The sequence below is a fragment of the Panthera pardus genome, unplaced genomic scaffold, assembly GCF_024362965.1.
Source record: "Panthera pardus isolate Hobbes unplaced genomic scaffold, ASM2436296v1 HiC_scaffold_17, whole genome shotgun sequence".
NCBI lineage: Eukaryota > Metazoa > Chordata > Mammalia > Carnivora > Felidae > Panthera > Panthera pardus.
The window spans coordinates 29744075-29768369 of record NW_026526732.1 but is presented as its reverse complement, the minus strand read 5'-3'; the positions used below and the strand labels follow the sequence as shown (position 1 = coordinate 29768369).

At 34.8% G+C, this 24295-nt stretch overlaps 1 protein-coding gene across 10 annotated transcripts in view; it reads right to left on the bottom strand.

The window, feature by feature from the left end:
• AHI1 (Abelson helper integration site 1) overlaps positions 1–24295 on the bottom strand; it is a 208127-nt gene that overhangs the window by 121950 nt on the left and 61882 nt on the right. For 9 of the 10 annotated variants that reach the window (XR_008422886.1, XR_008422887.1, XM_053904459.1 and 6 more), the window contains 4 exons: positions 22865–22995; positions 20833–20973; positions 7162–7358; positions 3424–3450 (listed from right to left, as the gene is read on the bottom strand). Coding sequence is in view for 8 of the 10 variants with exons in the window: in XM_053904459.1 (XP_053760434.1) it covers positions 3424–3450; positions 7162–7358; positions 20833–20973; positions 22865–22995 (496 nt within the window). In the remaining 2 variants the exon portion in view is untranslated. The remainder of the gene's footprint in view (positions 1–3423; positions 3451–7161; positions 7359–20832; positions 20974–22864; positions 22996–24295) is intronic. The other variant, XM_053904461.1, reaches the window with a different exon arrangement.

Here is a 24295-nt window from a genome sequence, read left to right as displayed (position 1 = left end):
AAGCAAGATATACAAATGGCACATCAAACATGCTCAATGTCGTTAGTCATTAGGGAAATGCAAATCAAAAGCCACAATGAGATACCACTTCTCACCAACTAGGATAGCTATCCTAAGAAAGACAGAAAATAACAAGTGTTGGTAAGAATGAGGAGAAACTGGAACCCTTACACATTCCTGGTGGGAATATAAAATGGCACAGCCACTTTGGAAAAGTGTTAAATATACAATTTCCTCAAAATGTTAAATACAGAATTACCACACAGGATTCTAAAATGGTGCAGCCAGCTGCTCTGGAAAGCAGTGTGGAGTTTCCTCAGAAAATTAAAAATAGACCTACCCTATGACCCAGCAATAGCACTGCTAGGAATTTATCCAAGGGATACAGGAGTACTGATGCATAGGGGCACTTGTACCCCAATGTTTATAGCAGCACTCTCAACAATAGCCAAATTATGGAAAGAGCCTAAATGTCCATCAACTGATGAATGGATAAAGAAATTGTGGTTTATATACACAATGGAATACTACGTGGCAATGAGAAAGAATGAAATATGGCCTTTTGTGGCAACGTGGATGGAACTGGAGAGTGTGAGGCTAAGTGAAATAAGCCATACAGAGAAAGACAGATACCATATGGTTTCACTCTTATGTGAATCCTGAGAAACTTAACAGAAACCCATGGGGGAGGGGAAGGAAAAAAAAAAAAAGAGGTTAAAGTGGGAGAGAGTCAAAGCATAAGAGACTGTTAAAAACTGAGAACAAACTGAGGGTTGATGGGGGGTGGGAGGGAGGGAAGGGTGGGTGATGGGTATTGAGGAGGGCACCTTTTGGGATGAGCACTGGGTGTTTTATGGAAACCAATTTGACAATAAATTTCATATATTAAAAAAAAATGTAAAAAAAAAAATAAAATAAAATGGTGCAGCCACTTTGGGTAAGTTTAGTAGTTGTGCAAAATGTTAAATGCAGAGTTATCATATCACCCAACAATTCCACTCCTATATGTCTCAAGAAATGAAAACATACGCCTAAACAAAAACTGGTACACACATGATTGGAGTAGCATTATTCATAATAGCCCCCAAATGGAAACAATCCAAAAGTCTATAAACTGATGAATGGGTAAACAAAATGTAATATATCTGTACAACAGAATTTTATTTGGCAATAAAAAGTAGTATTGATAACATGCTACAAACGGAGGAACTGTGAAAACATTATTCTAAGTGAAAGAAGCCAGTTATAAATGACCACATATTCTTTGATTCAATTGATATAAAATGTTCAGAACAGGCAAACCTATAGAGACAGAAGGTACATTAGTGGTTGCCAGGAGTTTGGGTGTGTGTGTGTGTGTGCATGTGCATATACCTATAGAAATAATGACTGCTAAGAGAAACACGATTTCTTTTTGGAGGGAATAAAAAAGTTTAAAAATCAGGTAATAGTGATGCTTGCACAGCCTGTGAGTAAGGTAAAACCCAGTAACTATATACTTCAAAAGGGCAAATTATGATGGTATGTGAATTACCTCTCAATAAAACTTACCAAAAAAGAATAACTAGAGACAATAGTAAGGTTAATCTTTCCAAATACTTAATTTCCAAATATATCATCATATTTTCAATGAGCATTTATTTTACTTTTGTGAAATACTTGGGGTACAAAGATGAATATAACGATCCTTCATCTGCAGAGAGGTTCCAGATTAGCAGATGACAGTTTCCTCAGCCTTTGGCAAATACGTACAGATCACCTGACTTTTGGACATTCAGAGAGCTTTACAAAAGAAGCATATATTAAAAAAAAAAAAGGGGGGGGGGGCGCCTGGGTGGCTCAGTCGGTTAAGCGTCTGACTTCAGCTCAGGTCATGATCTCACGGTCCGTGAGTTCGAGCCCCGCATCGGGCTCTGTGCTGACAGCTCAGAGCCTGGAGCCTGCTTCAGATTCTGTGTCTCCCTCTCTCTCTGACCCTCCCCTGCTCATGCTCTGTCTCTCTCTGTCTCAAAAATAAATAAAATATTTAAAAAAAATTTTTTTAAACTAAAGAAGCGTATATATATTTATTTGTTAAAGAGAAAGAGCTGTGAATTGCTAGCCAGAAAATTATTTTTCGACTTTGGTTTTATATACTATGTATACTTAAGAAGAGGTAGTAATCTTGGAGCTACAATCATTATAGTAATCACCGCTATCAGGAGCAAGTTTCCTGAATATCTGCAGCCCAAGTCAGAATATAGCTTGTTCTCTTCTTCCCTTCATCTTCCTTCCCCTTGTCTATATTCCATATCCTGTTGACTTGCGATAATTAGGTAAAAAAGTGATGGGTCCTCACTGATACTGGACAGTTCAGTGATGGGGTAAGTATAGTGTTTTCTCACATGTTTCCTCTATAAGATGCCTCATGTGAAAAGAAGCAATAGCCTAGGACCTACTTCTGTATTCCAAGTGCCTGCCACATGGTAGTATATGTTTACTGAATAAAAAAAATACTTCCACTGCACTGATATGACACAAAGCAGTCTTTGAACATACCAACACCATGCTAATTCCCTTCTGAATGTCTCACCCTTTTACTCTGTGATAGATATAATTACATTTGATAAATCAATGAACGTCTAATTATTCAACTGAATTTGGGAAGTGGACAGAGGAGAGGGAAAGACAAACATATGGTGCCATTCCAACTCTTTTAAATTAAAATTTATTTTCTTGACAATGGAGTTAGAGATTGTATATAAAATAGATTTGCTTGTAAAAAGAAGAAAGCTGCTGTGTTGGAAGCATCTTAGATACAATTTAGTTGAAACTGTTTAATAATCAAAAGGTATGCTACTATTTTTCCACTAACTTTGGGGTCTTGAGCAAATCACTTAACTTCAATAAGCCTCAGATTCCTCCTTTCTAAAATTGGAGTAACAATAATATCTAATTTGCCTGTCAGGATTGCTATGCAGCTAAATGGAAAAAGAAGTGTGAGACACTGGTATAAGTAAATGATCAAGAGCATTATAAGCACACAGTGTATCACTGTTATTTACGCGCAGCTTGCATGCATTTCACGGCTTATACAGTTTACTCAGCATACATCCACTGGAACTGTACCGGTGTCTCTTACCTATTAAGTATCGTATAATATTTTTCTCAGAGGATCAAATGATCTTGCTGGTCCTTTACTGAAAGTACATTCCAATTACTTAATATTCTTAAATCTTCGAAAATATGAAGATATTTGTTAAAGTCTCAGATTCCCGTATATAATTCTTTGATAGATTTGAGCTCAAATAAGGAAAATACACATCTGACTAGCTTTTGTAAAAGTTCTAGTAAAAACTCCGAATGGTACATTTCAATTCTCTGGTACATCACAATGAAAGCTCTGATCTTAAAGTTATCTTCCTCCTGATAAAAACTGCTTACCTTTGCAGTACAGGTTCGTATCACCTCCTAAAAGAAATACAATACAACAAGTAAGGAAATATTCATAATTTTATTTTAATAAAATTATCAACTCTTTTCAACACATTCTGATATTAATCCTTTAACAACCAAAATCAACATTTGGGAGAGCCTCTTTGTCTATCACCCTGTAGCTGTCACTCTGCATTGTTTCCAATGAGCTGGAAAGAGTGTGAAATAAAAAAAGAGACTCAGTGAGTTCTTGGTAAATCTAACCTGCTGAAACAAAAGGCATGGAGAGCCCACGCACGTCTGCCTCAATAAAACTGTGTGGCCTCAATAAACTTCATAAACAAACCTAGTAATAAACTTGTAAATGCCAAAATTCTACACCAGAGCACTAACATGTCTCAAAGATGCACCCATAATTAATTATTGTATATAATTATCTCTACAAATAACAATGCCCATAAATATAATATCCATATTAATAAGTTACTTCTGAGGAAATCTAGTAACAAACACTACTAAATGGCAAAGTATGTTATCAGTATTGAAGGAGCTACAGAAAGGAACCACCTACAATTCATGGGACAAGGGAAGAAGATCAGTTCTGACAAAGAAACTAGTAAAAGTCAACATTATAATAAATGATTTGAAAATGTGCTGCTATGGAGACACAAAAAATATCCAAGTCCAATTAAGGTCAGCCAGCACGTATCATCAGACTACAAGAGAAACAGAGAAAAATGCTAACGATGAATGTGGAGTTTAGGAAAAAAGAGAACTAAAAGAGGAGTATCAGTTTTTTATCCGGAAATTTCTAAGGGACAGAGACTATGTCTGAAGGGTATCAGTAATTTGATCACTAAAAGGAGAAAATGACACTGCCGGAGCATGAGATTCTGTCTGGACTGAATCCCAGTTCCAGCACTTGCCAACTGTGCGACACTGGTGATATTGCTTGAGCTCTGTAAGCCTCAACTTCACTTTCCGTAAAATGGGGATAATACTAGCACTCACACTATAGGATGGTTTTGAGGATTAAATACAATGAACAAGTAAAGCACTCAGCACAGGAATTCATGATGTTAGTCATCATTCATAATTAAATAGATGTTAGTTATCATCAATCATTATTAGGTGAAATCTTCCAAAAGGTAGAGAAAACTAACCTTTTTGCAAAGCTGGCATAAAACATTTTTAAATCTATCTAATCCCTACTCCTATGACTCTGCTTATAATCAACTCTGTCATCATTAGCCTGGGCTTCAGATTAATTTTTAAAAGTGAGAGTGGTCTTGAGTGTTCAGGCAGCTAGAAAGGTATACCTTTCCCTATAAGTAAGTTTTTTAACTTAATAAATCAACTTTTTGTAAGTCTGATTACTCCCAGTAGGTACCCCAGGTTCTGAGCAAGTTTGGATGCACTGATAAGATCAAATTTTAAAAACAGAGTGACTTTTGGCAATGCTCTTAACATACTGTCTACCTAAGAGATCTATCTGGGCTGCAGTATGCCTTTCAGGTATTGCTGTAGCTGCAAATACAGTCAACTCTGTTAAAGGAAAGAGGAAAGAGCTAAATGACTAAATGGTAAGGCTATGGAGAACAGAGAATTATCTATTTTTGTTTCCTTTATTCATTAATGAGTAAACACCTGCTGAACTGGATTGGTTATGCAATTCACACACACACACACACACACACACACACACACACACACACACATCATACCCTAAGCTTGCACTATATTTTATTAAAAAAATTCCTACTGTGGTTACAAAAAAAGAAGTATCTCTAGTAATACAGTCCTCATAATATAGAAGTAATCAAGTCTTCCCTATTACACTTCTCTATAGAAGACCACTGTTAGAGTCTTCAATGGACTAAAAACCTAACAACAAAAAATTGGGCTTTACCAAAATAAATTACAAGAAACAAGAAAAAGGATTTGTGACAAAAGGTAACAATCCAGTCAATGCTTGCAAAATATAAAAATAGAGCTGCCAAGGGAATAAAGAGGACATTTTGTTTTTATTCCCAAACATACTATCTACATTCCAAAAGAAAATATATTGCAGATGACATTTGAAAGAGTTCGGTGCATTCTTTCAACATGGGAAAAACAGGGCTTTTCAAAAACCACAGCCATTATATACAAAGTTTTCATTTCTAAAGGCAGCCTTGGTCTACCTCAATCCCAATGCAAACAGATACTCTAATTTAAAAGAAATAAATAAATAAGAGAAAGAAATTTTTCTCTTATAATAAATTATCAATCTACTTCCCCCTTGCTTTTGATTTCATATCTCAAAAAATATTTTTCTGATTTTTCCTTTACATCTACTTTCTTTTGTTCTTATGTCCTTTCATTTATCTGAAGAGGACAGCTATGTAAGATGACAAAAAAAAAGCTACAAGGCTAAGGTAATTCCAGCACGTTAAGTTTTATAGTGTAAAGATCAACAGATTGTAGGAAACTTGTTTTTTTATTGATCAGTGAGTTAGTTGCTCTTAAATCTGTGAAGACATTTTGCCATGTAAGATTTTACACAAGGGACACTTTTTTCCCTAGTGAAGAAACATTTTTCTCTAGTTTTTAAAACTCCATTTATCTATTTATACTTCCTTTTAAAATCTGGAACATCATACATTATTCAATTAAAATTGTAAAATACACAGAATTACAACTTTGAAATAAATTTATTAATTTATAGTACATATTCTAAAATTTATACTGATAAAAATAAAAATATTTCCCTTATATTCCAACGAAACCTGCATTCTGGTATACCTGAAACTCCAATTTTCTAAAGAAAGAAAAGTAGAGAGGAAGTAAGTATAGTCATAACTAAAGGTGTCTCAATATAGTTCCTCATATGTTTGGCTTAAAACTGGTGAAGATTCCTATCAATGGAGGAGAGAAAGGGATTATATTTATTAAGTGCCAGGCACTGTGCCAAAAGGTGACAACACGACAAGGAACAAGTCTGCACAGTCCCTGTCTTCAAGGAGCTCCAGGCTAATTCTAACTAAAGGAACTATTATGTTCAAAGAGCATTAAGAATTTTTAAGGATATCTAAGCTTCCCAATACATTTTATTAGTTATCTTTGAGAAAGTTAATGTAATAATTTATAATGAACAGAATAAAAAGCACTCTATTTTTAATTAAGCATCCTCCTCTGCATTTTCATGACCTATTTTCCAGTTTTATGGCCATTCCTGATTTTGACAGCACTTTTCTTGTAGTGAGATAACAGTCCTTTTAAATATGCTTCAGGAACATCTGTATCTATTCTTTTTGGAAGTTCCTGCTTATTTATTTTATCCATTTCTTTGTTCAAGTCTATTTTTCTTTATTATTTAAACTTTGGCATATTAAGGAGGTTGTACCTTTAATATATTTTACGTGAATAATTTCCCAGGTTGGTGCCTTTTGTGTTTGTGTGTGTTGTACATATGCACACACATACGCACTTCCATTTTTAAATAGCAAAAGAGATCTTGGGCTGGTCTTTACAGAAATATCAAGTCGGGAAAGCATGATAGGTTATCTATCCCATATCAGTCTGTTTACTGCAGTGGGTGATATTAGAACAAATACCAGAAGGCAACCAAAAAAGCATTAGAAAACCTATTTTTAAGTAACCTACTTACTTTTTTGAATTAATACTTATAGGCATGGCAATGTAAAATAGAATCAAAATGGTTTTAAAATTTCCAACTTCTCAACTGCATAAAATCATCAGACATACTGTGACAGAATCGAGTCTCTGTTTCACTTGCTGCATCTTCATTGAAGAATTGTCAGTGTGGACGTAGTCATCTATCTGAAAAGAGCCTTGATGAGGCAGTTTAGGACAGGTGCATAAAGCATCTTGACTTTGGTGTATTCCAGGTAATGGAAATGTCCCATTGTAGCGTTTGAACATTTCAGCCTCTTGCTGGGCAACTGAAAAAATACATCCATAATTAGTTCAAGTTATCATAGCAAAAGCACAATGAAATAATTAAGCCATGAGACTGTAGCATTAAACCAACGATCAGAAACTACATAATACATTTTAAAAACTGGGTGATAATAAGACAACATGACTGGCAAAATGTGAAATTGTGGAATTATTCAATAATATAAAAGCATGAAAAAGGAAAAATAATAATTTCACAGATGATTTATGTCAGGCAGTATTATAAATCAGCCTTGAAGGCCATCTCTTGGTGTGGTAAAAAACATGTTGGAATGGGAACCTAACTTTAAATTTTTTTATGTTTTATTTATTTTTGAGACAGAGAGAGACAGAGAAAGACAGAGCGTGAGCAGGGGAGGGGCAGAGAGAGAGCGAGACACAGAATCCGAAGCAGGTTCCAGGTTCTGAGCTGTCAGCACAGAGCCCGACGCGGGGCTCAAACTCACAAATCGCGAGATCATGACCTGAGCCAAAGTCGGACACCTAACCAACTGAGCCACCCAGGCACCCCGGAACCTAACTTTAAATATATGTATACAGAAAACGTAATATAAAAAATCAAAGGCATTAGGGAGCCTGGGTGGGTCAGTCGGTGGAGTGGCCAACTTCAGGCCATGATCTCGCGGTCCGTGAGTTTGAGCTCCACGTCAGGCTCTGTGCTGACAGCTCGGAGCCTGGAGCCTGCTTCAGATTCTGTTTCTCCCCTTCTCTCTGCCCCTCTCCCACTCATATTGTCTCTCTTGCTCTCAAAAATAAACATAAAAAAATATTTTAAAAAATCAAAGGTATAATAGAATAGAATTAAAGGAGGGGCGCCTGGGTGGCGCAGTCGGTTAAGCGTCCGACTTCAGCCAGGTCACGATCTCGCGGTCCGTGAGTTTGAGCCCCGCGTCAGGCTCTGGGCTGATGGCTCGGAGCCTGGAGCCTGTTTCCGATTCTGTGTCTCCCTCTCTCTCTGCCTCTCCCCCGTTCATGCTCTGTCTCTCTCTGTCCCAAAAATAAATAAAAAACGTTGAAAAAAAAATTAAAAAAAAAAGAATAGAATTAAAGGAAAGGAGAGAACAATAAAAATAATTATTTGCAAACCCATCTCCCCAAAACAACTCTTTTCATATTTCTATACACCTCTTAATCTTTATACATATGGACACTTTACACAAGATACCATAATGTGAATAAAATTTAATTTTCTTCAATTTAAATACATTTTTCGTATTTTTATAACTATGTAATTACCACTTTTAAATGCTTTACAACATCTCATCCAATGAAGCACTATTATTTATTTATGCATTCTCCTATTACTAAATATTTACAATGTTTTGTTTTCCCTCATTACAGACCATGTATGAACAAGTACTTTTCATAGTTCAAATTATTTCTTGAAATAATTCTTTCTTTGGATTTAACTCCCCAGACTGGAATAGATGGCCAAAAGAGTGAATGTTTTTGATGATGACGATGACAAGGACAACAGCATTAATACTGTACTTTATGGTGTTTAGAATGCGTTTATATACACTATCTCATTTGATCATTTAAAATAAAGGAATCTAAAAATTTGTAAGTACCTGTCTGTATACACAAAGGAGAAAAGTATACAGTAATCACTTAAAAAGTATTTCCTTAATTATATAATTTTTAATAGAAGGACTTTCTAAACATAACATGAGAAGAAAGTGATACAATCAAGATTCATAACAGGGAATCAATCAATAGACCAGCCTCCAGGGTTTCTGTGGACTATTGAAGTTACATATAGAAATATGAATGTGTAAATATTTATGGAAATCAGATCCATAACTTTTATCAGATTATTTGTCAAAGGACTGCATGAGTCAGAAAATGTTAAGAATTGTCAACATAAAAGATGGACATATTTTTCTATGTGAACATTTAAAGAGTCTCTATTAAAATTAAAAAAATAAGGCTATCATAATAAAAATAAAAAAGCATAGGAAAGGTAAGAGAATTCCATCTCTGGCCAGAATAAGAGTAAAAGGGACCAGATTTTCCCTCCTGCTTTGAACTACCAAAAAGTAGATAAAATGTATAAAAGGAAGAAATGAAATTGGCTTTATAAACAGAATCGTCTATCCAGAGCTAAGATGATGGTAAGGCAAGTAAAGCAGTACAAAGGAAATTTATGGAGGTTCTCACTCTCAGGTCCTGGCCCCACATTTGTGTAAAAAATCTGACTGGAATCTAAAAACATAAGTCATTAGAACTAACAATCAACTTTAGACAAGATCAGCATTATTTCTATAGACAAGTAACAAAGAGTCAGAAATTTAAATTTAAAAAATATATATCATTTAGAATGATATAAAAAACATGACATATTTTGGGAAGCATCTGATGAAAGATGGGAAAGACATGTACACTGAAAACTACAAAACAGTGCTGAGATAAAACTGAAGAAGAACCTAAATAAAGAGATAGATTATGTTCATGATTTGAATAATCAATACTGTCAAAATGCCAATTCTCCCCAAATGATCTGTGCATTCAACGTAATCTCACTCAAAATCCAGCAGGTCCCTTTTGGGGAAATTGTCAAATTCTAAACTTCACATGGAAATACAAAGGATCTAGAAGAGTCAAAACAAGCTGAAAAAAAAAGGGGGGAGTTATACAACTTGACTTCAAGTCTTATTATAATAAGTGTAGTAATCAAGACACTTTGTTTTTGGCACAAAGATACACAAATAGATAAGAGAACAGAATAGAGCTCAGCATGTACGGACATGGTGTAAAGCCGGTTCTTTTGAATAAATAGTGCTAGAACAAATGGATATTCATATGTGAGCAAATGAACTTTGATACATACTTCACACCATGTACAGAAAATAACTCAAAATGAATCTAAAACCGAAAACCGTAAGACTTCTCTAGAGAACACACAGGAGGATACTTTTGTGAGCTTGGATTGGGCAAAGATTCTTAGACACAAAACCAAAACTCCATATAAAAAAAAAATTGGTAATTTAGAACTTCATCAAAATTGCAAACATTTGTTCTTCAACACTGTTAAGAAGAGAATTAGAAGACAAAGACTGGGAGAAATATTTGCAAATCATGTATCTAATAGAGCACCACTTTTATGGAGAACACATAACACTTAAAACTTCATAGTCAGAAAATAAGCTAACTAAAAAACGGGCAAAAGACATGAACAGACACTTCACTGAAGAAGATAAATGGATGGCAAATATGTACATGAAAAGGTGGCTCAACAACATTAGTCATTAAAGATAAGCAAATTAAAACCAGCATGAAATAGCACTGCACACCAGTATCAGAGGGGGCTAAAATTAGAAAGACTGACCACTTGAAATTTAGCAAGGGTATGGAGATAACTGAAACACACACTACTGGGAGAAAGGTTAAATGGCATAACCACTTTAAAAACAGTCTGGCAGCTTCTTAAGTTAAACAGACATCTGCAATTAGATGCAGTCTTCCTACTCTTAGGAATTTACTCAGGAGAAATGAAAGCATGTGTTCAGACAAAGACTTGTAGATGAATGTTCATAGCAGCTTTATTTCTAATAGCTAAAAACTGGGTACAACCCCCATTTCCATCAACAGACAGACTGTGATATATCATAAAATGAAACAATACTCATTGTAAGGATGAAGGATAAACTATTAATAAAAGCTAAAATAGAGATAAATCTCAAAGTAATTATGGGTGAAAGAAGTCAGACAAAAAAGAGTACATGGTATAAACAGTCTCACTTATACATAATTCTAGAAAATGGAAATTAACTCATAGTGATTGCCATGGGGAAGGATGTGGTAGGGAGAAATTTCAAAGAAGCACAAAGTAACTTAGAGATGATGGATATGTTCATTATCTTGATTGAGATGATGGTTTCACACATGTTTAAATATGTTTAGATTTATCAAAATGTACATTTTAAATATATGCAGTTTACTGTATTTCAATGTACCTTAATAATGTTGCTCATACAAAAAAAAGCAAATGACAAACTAGTGATAAAAGGGGTTAATATTCTTAACATGCAAAGAGTCCCCATAAAATGAATTAAAAATGAATAATCTAACAGAAAATGGGCAAAGGACCACCCCAGAAAATTCACAAAAGAATAACTATGTGGCCAATAAAAGAAATATTCAGCCTCACCAGTAAGAAGGAATAACGGAAAAAAAGGCAAATTAGAAAATGATATTTTTTGTTTGTTTGTTTGTTTTTGGCCTGTTTAACTGACCCATTGCACCTCAAGATCCTTTTTCCTAAGAAGCAAAATGGAGTAACCAGGCAAGTACTGAAGTCGTGTTTAAAATATTGAAAAACTGGGGCGCCTGGGTGGCTCAGTCGGTTGGGCGTCCAACTTCGGCTCAGGTCATGATCTCGCGGTCCGTGAGTTCAAGCCCCGCGTCGGGCTCTGTGCTGACAGCTCAGAGCCTGGAGCCTGTTTCAGATTCTGTGTCTCCCTCTCTCTCTGACCCTCCCCTGTTCATGCTCTGTTTCTCTCTGTCTCAAAAATAAATAAACGTTTAAAAAAAAATAAAATAAAATAAAATATTGAAAAACTATGTAACAGTGGAATTGTACAATAATATTTTAAATAAATTATGGTGTATTTGTTTAATGAAAGGGAATTCAGCAACTAAAATTATGTACAGAAGTACAGCTGCCATGATGAAATATTACTAACATGTTAATTGCAGGAAAAATAGTTTATAAAGCAATATAATGGATATACAAAAGAATAATCACGTGGTTTTGTTTTGTTTTGTCACCGGTCTTGGGGTTTCATCAACCATGAATCTGAGATAGCACATATAAAAAATTTTAGGGCCTTGAACACTGTATTCATGCCCTACTTCATTTACACATTCTAAATACAGCACACACTCTAACGCGTGCTCTCTTTCTGCAGACCTTAATGATGAAAGTACCAGGGAACAATACTGAGGGAGAAGACCTGCTTACAACCTACCATCCCAGAGGATGCTCCTTCCTCAATACCCAACTACTGTTTGCAGATGGAAGCGTAGCTGCTTCTAGACTTAGATTTTCATGGGTCTGCCCACTACTTTTCTGTAGACGTTCTGAACTTCCCTTCCTAACACTGAAAATTTACTCTCAAATATTCAGATTGTTTAAAGAACAACAGAAACTTTGAGGAGGTGAAAGAAAAGTGCTCTTGGAATTGGAAACTGAAGGCTTAACACTAGTAGATGAGCCAGGGATGAATGAATCAACAGATAAAAATAATGTTTCACCATCTTTGCCTTATTTGCTTTTCAAAACTGTTCTTTTAACATTTCATTGTTTTTTGTTGTTGTTGTTGAGTGGAAAGTAGAGCTGGACTTAAAGTATTTAATGGCATTTTCTGATTTCTCTGTTTTTCTGTACTTGCTAGTTACCTAATAAGCCCACCACGATTTAACTTGAAGCTATGAGTGATCGAGCACAGAAGCACATAAATGCTGATATAAGCAACAGTTATGCAGGATAGCAGGATTTTGATATTTATCTTATTCTTCTTGCCAAACTGTATTTCCTAAGTATTATGCTACACTAAGTATTATGTATCATATTTTCTTTAAAAAAGGAGTTTTTTAACAAGTAAAAATAACAAAAAGCATTGCCTGTTTATTTTTGGTGGTATAAAGATGCCTTTCCAAAAAGGTTACAATGGCCTACACAGATGCAGGTAACAAAAATAAAGCCCAAACAATTATGAATATTTGTTTCTGTTGTCTAAGGAGAGTTTTCTATGCAAAAGACATTTCACTGGGTTTCCAGGAGTCACACGGACATCATACTTTATATTTAACACTTCTAGTGCTGTGAAGGCAGTCATAAAAACAGAAGTCTGCAGAAATATTCAAAGACCTAGTTTCTCAGATACTAGAAACAGAAGCTACTTACAAGTCTTTGCATTCTTCCCCTCCCTCACCCTCCACAAATACATACACCTATTTGTATAGCGCTGTACAGATTATTTCACTGTAAAATAGGTCATAATGGAAGCTTTCTGAAATTCCCTTGAGCTCTATGCTTCTAACATTTCAAAGGCTTCTATACCATTTTCACATAGGCCATGACTGGAGTACAATGTTGCAATTAAATACCTGTATTTCTTCACTTAGTCATTTTCTCTTCTTTGGCTAATTTAACTTTGTACATTTAAAACTAACTTAACCTGAGAAAACTCAAAACTGTAAGTCTCATCTCCATCCTTCCACCACTTTTTTAGGAGTGCACGAGAGCAGGCTCTGGGAATGCAAAGACACAGGCCCGTCTTGGGGCTTGAATCTCTTGGAGGTCAACAAGTACTACTGTGTGCTCAGTCGTGTAGCAGAGGGACCCACAAGGTGCTAAGAACACAGAGGTGGCAACTACATTTGCTTAAAGGAATGATATACCCATCAAATTACTTTTAAACCTGCCTACAATTGGCTATAATTGGGGATTTTAAATTGTACACACTTAAATTCATAAAATGTTTTCATAACTGATAATCAAATTTTGATTTATACAAGTTCAGTGCTGTTGTGTACGTTCTGACCTTAAACAATTATAAAAAATAACGTGGTTTTCTCAGGAGATTTTTATCTTTATAGGAGGAAGAACAGAGGAAATAAGATATTTTAATCCAGAGCCTTTTGCATTCAGAGTGAATACATGTTTGTTATTATTAAAACCTATATTTACTTATGTTATTGACTTTATAACAAAGTGCACCTAAAAAAACAAAATATTTTTTCTCTTATACTACATTAAGATTTCCTTTTGGTTCAACACTTAATTCCTTTGTTCAAGACCTATTATTTTACACAGCTCTGTTAATGGGTATAGTCATTTTACAGGATACCTAATTTCTTTACTTATAGATGAACGATTTCTAAATATAGTATTACTGTAAGCTGGCAGGTCTGCTTTTCTAGTTTCCCAGCATTCAGCAGGTAGGCAGCACCCTCCTTCTCTTCCTCTAACATCTGCAATGTGTAGGGAATTCCTGTGGTCTGAGTGTTTGTGTCCTCCTGAAATTCTCATGTTGAAGTTCTTTCTAATGCCCAAAGTGCTGGTACTTGGAGGTGGGGCCTTTGCGAGGTGAGCCCTCATGAATGGGATTAGTGCCCTTATAAATGAGGTCTCAGAGAGTTCCCTCACCCCTTCTATCACATGAGGTTACAGCTAGAGGATCCTGTCTGTGAACCAGAAAGTAAGCTCTCACTAGATATCGAGTCTGCTATGCCTTGATCTTGGGACTTCCCAGCATTCAGAATTGTGAGAAATAAATTTCTGTTGTTTACAAAGCCATGTAGTCTCTGGTATTTTGTTATAGCAGTCTGAATGGGCCAGGACAAGAATGTTTAAGGGCTTATAATGGTTTTTTTTTAATTGTACTTTACTGGGCCCGACTTGTTCCTGCTTCAGCTAATCTTAAGAAACTGTATGGATGCACTAGACAAGTTCTATTGAGTAACACTTTGATTCTAATAGCTTGGGTGTATTCAGGACCATTAGTAATTTTATATTTAATATTTAATATGTCAAAGAGAACTTATAAGTGTTACTAATGAAACTGTCCAGGGGCGCCTGGGTGGCTCAGTCAGTTGAGCATCCAACTTCGGTTCAGGTCATGATCTCATAGTTCATGAGTTCGAGCCCCATATCGGGCTCTGTGCTGACAGCTCGGAGCCTGGAGCCTGCTTCAGATTCTGTGTCTCCCTCTCTCTCTGCCCCTAACCCACTCGCATTCTGTCTCTTGTGTCTCTCAAAAATAAACGTTGAAAAAAAAAAAAAAAAAAGAAACTGTCCAAAAAGCTATACAAGAAAATGTAGTAGATCCATGTCTCATAGCCAACCAAATGGGAGAGCATCTACCGACATTCAGCAAATCTGTTGGGTGAACACCAAAATATAATAAACTATCTCCAGGTCCCCTGAAGTACATGCTATTGTCTTTCTGTTGATTTCCTATTCCATTATCCATCAATTTCCATATGTCATGCTATTCAACTAAAGTGTGTGATGTGTGTATTGCTACAGAAAAAGGCTAGGATTTCTCTACTGCAGCCTGGTTCATGAATTCTTAATATACGAATGCTCTATACCATGCTTTGTAGTTGCATTTTTGCCTTTGATAAAACACTAAGAGAGGTATTTGATAAAACAGGATAGGTATTTTAATTTTACAGTGAAAAAAAAAAAACAGATACAAAAATGCTAAATTACTTGACCAGGGTCAAGCAGAAAGTGATGGCACTTTGTCTAGAATTCCAGTGAGCTCACTCCTACTCCAGCCTTTCCTACCACACTGCTATTTCACACTGTACCATTCTTCCTTCTTGATGCACTTTAAAAAGCACCAATGTAAACATAAAAAAAATGCCTGAATGAGGAATTCACAGCTCTGGTTTATGCTCAAAGCTACTTTTTCATATGTCCTCAATCTATGAATGACATAACCAAATCAAAGTATCCATTTTGCACAGAATGTTAAAATAGACGCCTCAGGATACAGCCAAGAAATAGGTAGTTTAAGCATATCTTCAAATATGGCATTTCTATCTCTTAATTCTCCTACTAGGCTAACAATAGACACTTAAACTTGGACCTACCATCAGTTATAAATGTTACTGCATAACCTTATCCAAGTATGAGAATTGTAATAACCGAGCTTGTTTTCAGGCATTCATCATTAGTACTTTAAGAACACTATTAAATTTATACAGACAACTATGCATATTAAATTTACCTCAACTACATATTAGCTTGTTGCAAAAATATTACAAAATTATTTACATTAAAATTTAATGCTACATAATAAAGATAATTCATATTTTGGACTATACTGAGAATACAACTGCTTAATGCATTATAATCATCCCCAACATTTGTAAAGGAATGAACTATTAATAATACTAAGTAACCAAAGTTCCTTTTAGTCTTAAGGGCTTTTTCGAAATATTAAAATTAAAAACAAACAATACATTTTATTACAGGAATATCTGGCTACCTTCTTAACTAAGTTACTTCATGAAACAGGAAATGCCAAGACTGAAGTAAGCAGATTGGCGTTTTAAAACTATGGGCTCTGGACTTAGCTGGGTAAACCTTAACATTTATCAAATGTGTGACCTGATGTAAATTACTTCATTCTCCCTGTGCCTCAGTTTCATCATATGCAAAGTGAGGATAATAATAGCATCTACCTTGTGGGGTTTTGAGAGGACTATATGGGAAGATGTATGTAATATGCTCATAAGAGTAGGGGACACAGTTGGTTAAGCGTCTGACTTCGGCTCAGGCCATGATCTCACGATCCATGAGTTCAAGCCCTGCATCAGGCTCTTTGCTGTCAGCAAGGAGCCCGCTTCAGATCCTCTGTCCCCCTCTCTCTCTGCCCCTCCTCTGCTTGTACTCTCTGTCTCTCTCAAAATAAATAAATAAATACACTTAAAAAAAAAAAGAGTAGGGGACACAGTCAATGTTTGATAAATGTTAGCTCCTACTACCACTATTATTATCCCCCAATTTACTCATCGATCATGCCTCTCATTCTATGTTTTTTATAAAATTTAAGGGAAAAATGCTATTCTATAGGATTTGTAATTCTCATTTCACACACTTACTGCACATCAGTAATATACCAGGTACTATGTTAGACATAAGGCATTGCAAACACCATGGACTTTTGGTCAATAAGCAACTTATACAACAAATTTTTTATAGGAACATAAAGGTATACATTGCCTTGAACTCTGGTAAAGTATGTTGCAGTGTGCAAAATAAAGCCATCAACAATGACAATGTAGGTGGTTGTTAATGAATATGAATCCTATAAATAAAATCACATTTAGTGTCAATGCTAGAGATTGTTGTTCAGTTTAACTAAAATTCTTCCAGAGGTTTAATCGACAACTTGGAAAGCACAAAAGACTGGAAAGGAGCATGGTAATCTCAGTCTGGTTCCTGGATTTTATAGCCCTATTCAACTTGGCACACACAATAGATGCTCAATAAAGATTTGTCTTTCCTCAGAAAGCCACTATGACTAAAAAGTACTCCAGAGTTAATCTGTTGCAGAGAAAAGATTGCCACCTAGTGGAACGTCAGGCTCATTACCTGGGATTATCAAGTAATGCTGACAATTTACCAATTTAAGACTTGATCCTGCTTAAAATACTACATGTATATTCACTGTGTGTTAGTATTCAGGCTAGGTACTGGTAATAAAAAGATGAATAAGCCTCCATCTCTGCTCCCTACGAAGTACAGATAATATAAAAAAATCACATACTCAAGAGGCATAAAGTAAATGATACTGCAGAAAAAAAAAAAAAAAAGTCTGCTTATTAGACAATCAAAAGCTAGTACTTCAGGAAATTTCCTAAAGAGGCAAGTTAGTGTAGCAAATAAGAGCATGGTCTCCAAGGGTAGTTTTTTTGGATTCAACTCCTGGCTCATGTAAAATGAGGATAATTACAGTACCTATCTTTTAAGATTATTGTGAAAAGTGAAGTAAATATATATAAAATGCTTAAAACGGTACCAGGAACAAAGAAAGTGCTTTGTAAGTACTAGTTATGATTATCATTACATGTAGAACAGGATCCTAGAGATGGAGGTAGACAGATATTAATAACAGAACATTAACTGCTAGAGCCTAGGTTCATAAATTTAATTCAGTGGAAGCTGTTTTCTTCTGACTAGTACTCTGTTATTATGGGAATCCTAAAAGTACATTATTTGTGGTACTCTGTGACTAAATTTTGTATTACTAGATGATTAACCCTTTCAACACCAGGCAAATAAAACTGCCTTCTGAAAGTAAAAATTGTGTTCCTTACCAAAAACAGCAAAAAGTCAGTAGAATGAAAGACCCAAAAGACCACAACCTGAACATATGCTTAGCAGGGAAAGATGCTTGCTGACTCTTCACAGATTTTGCTAGAACTGAAAGACAGATGATACATTTAGCTACCATTGTGGTCTCATTCACAGCTTATTCAACTTATAAAAAAAAATGAGTTTGCTCCATTTTCCTTGAAAAATGTCTAAACGAATGAGCAGCTCTGATAAATACTATTTTAAAATCATGTAACTATTCTATATCTTTCAAATTTTATACCATTAAAACATTTATATAAAGATACATGTAAACTGTACTTTCAGACAAGAAAGTCTGGGCAAAATATTCCTGTATTAAAAAATAAATAAAATATAAGGCAAACCTGTAAAAGATTAATAATAAATACTATATGTTTTAATAAAAAATCTAAACACTATTTCACTTGATGATTCTGGCCTGTATTTAATAAGTAAAATTTATTTTTGGATCGAAAACAACTTTCTGTTTTCTTATGAATATATACCATTCACAAGAACTGTGCTAAATCTTGGACTGCCTAGGATTATGTAACTTCTTCCTAAGCTTCCTCATTTTAAAAATAAGCAACAAAGAGTTAGGAAAATGTGTTGAAACATTTTGAGTTTTGTTTGTAAATGTATCAGTATATTGAAAATTGTGTTCTAAAATCATGGTACAAAATAATTTAAATTCCATGTGTATTATCTGAACTTTTTAATTTCTGAAACACTTTGAATTCCTTCCTTTTGACAGTAATATAGTATAGGTATAACATGATGTTCTTAACTTCATGATTTATTTTCTAATACAACTGACCCCAAAAGGTGCATACTCTAATAAAGGCTGTCAATAGAATGAATGAAAGGGGAAAAAACCCTTTTTTTCAATTCCCTTTCATAGAGAGGTGCTTACCAGCATATTAAAACCTAAAGTACCACAAAGTCAAGTATATATGGGTTAAATGAACATGGTAACAACCCATCTTACCTTTTTCCTTGTTTTAATATAGTCCTTTTCCATATATGAAGTACTTTCCCAGTGCCCGACTCACAGATTCCCCACAAATGGCTCTCTTAGGTGGCACAGGTATTAAACAGTAGTGGTACCACTTACCAGATCAGGAAATGGAGCTTCAGGAAGGCAAGAGGCTTGCACCAGGTCACTACAGCAACAGAAAGGAACCTAAAACCTCTGTTTTTGAATTCCTAAAAGCACTCTGCTCTTTCTACCGACATTTCTAGAACGGACTTCTTAGTCTATGTGCCTACTGCCTCAAAACCAAACTGGCAAACCCACTGGGCTAATCTGATGGAAACCCTTGATCCATGACCAAAAATTACTGAATAAAAAAAGAGAAGAGTGGGACTTTCACTTGCATGTGTAGTGAAAATTTCCAAAGCCTAAAAAAAAGCACATTAGGAATTAAATGAAGACTGTTGTGAAACCTCTAAAGGTTCTGAGGAAATAACTGCGCTGCTGATTTCTGTACAACAGTCCCAGGTTAAGAATAAGTGCCTAGGTGTAACTCTCTTTCACAGGAAGATTTAGAGTTGGCACAGAGAAAGACCTGTCTCTGGATACATGTTTGCACCAGTCACCAGATTTGAATATGCATTAGAGAAACTGGTTACATCTTGGTAAGATTTTTAAAAATAAATTTCAATTTTACAAATTATTTTCTAATATAATTTGCCTGGAATAGCATAATAATAATAATACCCATTCAGTGATCAACAATTTCAGGCTTAGAACTTAACTGTTTAATAATTTAGCACTTATCACAACCATTAACAACCAATTAACGCTAACATTTCTGTGTGATCTGCGTGAACACAGTAAACGTAACCACTTGTATTTCATTTACATTTAAAACTCTTTGCCAAATAATCCCACATTCATGTTACCTATAATGGATGTATTTGCACATTTATGCATTTATGACATTGTATGTAAGCCATCCTAGCTTAGCAAAAACAGTGAATGATGATATATGACATCCTAATCAAATCAGAAACTAATAAAGACCATTTATTTTTGAACAAGATTTAATATATAAAGAAAATGGAACTGTAATTTTGGGAGTGACAGCACTATCAATGCGATGTAGAACAATGAAATCCTAATTTCAGGAAAGAAATTAAGGAAATGTATGAAATACAGCATAAATCCAAATAATTCTAAGAATGCTATATTATTCCCGAAAAATGTGTCCAGAATCTTTATTTCTTTATTTTTTCTCAGAATGACGGAGCAGTGTAATTTTAGAGTAAAAAAAGACATTACATTTCCAATTCCAGATCTTGTTTCACTGACACTTGATTTTTTTGCCTTCCTTTTAGGTTAAGAAATTCTTAAAACTATAACTTATTACAACTATGTGCTCTGGTGAAAAACAGAAATATGGAATAAGAAATTAAATATTCAACTGAAAACATTAAAGATCCATATTTCCTAAATGTTATTTACCTTTGAAATTTAGTTAATACATTCTCAAATAATTTTTAGGTGAATTTGACTTGTGATGACTACCTTTCTATGATTCCAAGTCTAAAAGTAAACTTTCCTCGAAATATTCTTTACTTATCAGCAGTGAACTTACCATGGAAATCATAAATATACAGAAGAATTGGCTCATTCTGCCCAAACGCACAAAATGCAACCATATTTTCAAGTGGGTGATAAGAAATGTCTCGAATGGGTGATTTGAATGGCAGGTCAGAATACATCGCAACTTGTTCTCCTAAATAAGAAAAGACATTCAATCATTTGTACTATCTCAAATATCTCTCATTAGAAGATTATTCTGCAACTTACTAAAATAGTTACAGTATGTAATAATAAAGCTCATACTATTTACATGAGAACTTCAAATACTTAAAAATAGTTGAGTAACTCTTAAGTTTTAAAAAAATGTTTATTTATTTTGGCGAGGGGGGGGAGGGGCAGAGACAGAGGGAGACACAGAATCTGAAGTGGGCTCCAGGCCCTGAGCTATCAGCACAGAGCCTAATGCAGGGCTCAAACTCACGAACTGTGAGATCATGACCTGAGCTGAAGTCGGACACTTAATCGCCCAAGTAACTCTTATATCTATTTTTCATCCTGTTGGACCTTTTCTACTCTGCCTCTTCAACCTCTTCAATGAGGTTTTCCAGGCACAAAATAAAAACAAAGAACTTACTAGTAGAGAAGTATCTGACCCTGAAATCTGACAGAGCTGAGCAAATGCCAACTAACAAAGAACTCAGGGAGAACTCATAAGGAACTTGCAGGCTCTAAAACTGAAGATACTGTCTGGCTGAGGGAGATCTGGTGGGGAAAAAATTTTTCTATTTTGTTTTTCCCCAGAGACTGAGATACCACCTGCTTTAAAGATATATCTGATTATTAATGGCTAAAAGAGACCTACAGTAGAGGCCTAAGGAACCTATGAAAAACAGAACTCACAAAGCAAAGAATCTAGATCTACTTATTGAAGGAGAAAAGAGATTTAACACTTCCAAACCAATCCTAAAGTATCAAAACACGGTAAGAAAAAAAAAACAACACTAAGTGAACTGACTAGTCAAACATGTTAAAGAAAAGATGGAGAGACTGTGGATTAAGGATGGGCACTTGTGATGTGAACCAGGTGCTGCGTGTAAATGCTGAATCACTAAATTCTACATCTAAAACTAATATTACGCTGCATGTTGACTATCTGGAATTTAAATAAACACTTGGAAAAAAAATTAAGAGAATAAGCACAGTGAACCAAATACTACTGATTAAAGATATTTTAAATTTTATAAAATCTCTCAATTTAGTGCTAAGAAATGTTTATGTGGTTTTAGCTTTTCTTTTGAAAAGCAAAGGTGAGGCACAAATGAATAATTAATTACAGTAATTGAAGTAAATGGTGTTTTTTTTTTCTTTTCTGTTTTAAAGATTTTATTCTTAAGTAATCTCTACACCCAATGTAGGGCTTGAATTTACAACCGTGAGGTCAAGAGTTCCATGCTCTACCAACAGAGCCAGCCAGGCGCCCCGCTCCGGGTAAGTTGCTATTAAGTTTCAGACATCAAAACTTCGACAGGAATATGTTTGTTTCCAACAAAATATATTATAGATATGTAGCCATTTGTATACTCACTTATATTCCAAATTCAGCTTATAAATATTTTGTATTTTGCATTACAATCTTAATTAAATACTTCTCTTAATATAGGATAGGGAATATAGTCAATAATATAATAATTTTGTATGATGACACATGGTAACTACACTGATCACTGCAAGCATTTTGTAATTATGTAACTGTTGAATCATTATGTTTGTCATACAGCTTAAACTAATATAATATTGTATATCAACCACAATAAAAAATACTTCTCTTAAGATTGATAATATCTCATTATAAACATTGAATTATAATGTGAAAGATATCAAAACAGTAAAGAACAGAATGTTAATACAAATTTAGACTGCAGCTTAGTTCCATTATCAGCTTTCCCATTTTCCATTTTGATAAACATAATTGAGAACCTGAAATCAGAATTTCCTTGAAAATTATTCCAGAAAATGGTAGTTTTCACCCTTATTCAAAATAAAAACAAACCAAAAAATATTTTTAAGATAAATGAAATACTTACCTGTTTCTGGGTTCCAAACGTATACTATACCATCCTCACTTCCAGCAAAGAGAAAAGTCCCACATGGTGTCAAAGTGCTATGAATCTTTTCCCGATAATTTGCTGCACCTACAAATTTCCTTGCTGCTAATCTATAAACAAAAAAGATTTCACACATATAACCTGTCTTAACCATGGAAAAGACTGGTGGTTAAAAAACAAACAAACAAACAAACCCTTTTCTCTTAAATACTTCACCTGCATTTAACGATTTTTGAGACTCTGTTACATGGGAGACATTTTATGACGGATGTAGAATAAAGAAAGAGATAGTCCCGGAGGTCAGGGAGTTTCTAATTTAGCAGGACAGAGAAGGAATGCATCCATGTAAAACAGAAAATGGATACAGAAAGTGCCATAAAAGAACAAAAAGAGTACTTTGCAGATTTGGATAAAAGTGATTATTTCTAGCTATGCAGAGAGAGCCTATATTATAGAAGTAGCATTTGAGTTGGTTACTGAAAAATGTACAAAATTTTTATACTCATATTTTTTCCAGGTAATAAATTAAAAAAAAAAAGTTTACTTACTTTGAGAGAGAGAGTGTGCACGAGTAGGGGAGGGCAGAGAAAGGGAGAGAGAGACTCCAGAGCCCAACAAAGGGCTCAATAGCATGAATCAAACTGTGAGATCAAGACCTGAGCTGACTGAGCCACCCATTTACCACCCCATGTGATAAATTTTTAAAATCACACAATGCAGACTTGGGACACTTGCAGAAATATTAGATAAAAATATGATTAAATCATCTATTAAATATGGTATACAACTTTCTAGACTTTTTCGCTTGTGAATAATAACTAACGTTATCTTAGTGCTCACTATGTGCCAGGTAGACACACAATTGTCCCCGATTTAACAATGACTCATGAATAATGGCCCTCTGTGTCAGAGTGTATAAATTAGGTATTATCATTTTAGTAGGTATGTATTGTATCAAGTCTAAACGTACCTTAAGAAATCTTCTACTATGAGACAACAGAATATTCCCAGCTTTCTCCTACCATGAACATGATTTCTATGAACAAGCTTGTGTAATTGTACTTTTTCCCTGCTTTATAACTATTTTCACATAAATTCCCAGACCTGAGGTTACTGGGTCAAACATTTCTAGAGTCCTTGCTATATGGCGTAATGTTTTAAGCACTTTGCATGTGTAAACTAATTTATTCCCCGCAAAACCCTTACAAATATGGTATATTATTTCCCCTATTTGAATGAGGAGGAAAAGAGAGGCACAGGATGGTTAATCAGTTAGTCAGGGATGGAAAAGGCAGTATTTGACTCTAAGCAGTTTGCCTCTAGAGCTCAAGCATGATTCTACGCTGAATACTACATACTACTTAAAAAGAGAATAACCAAACTTCTAAGGCCTGACCTTCTAAAATCTGG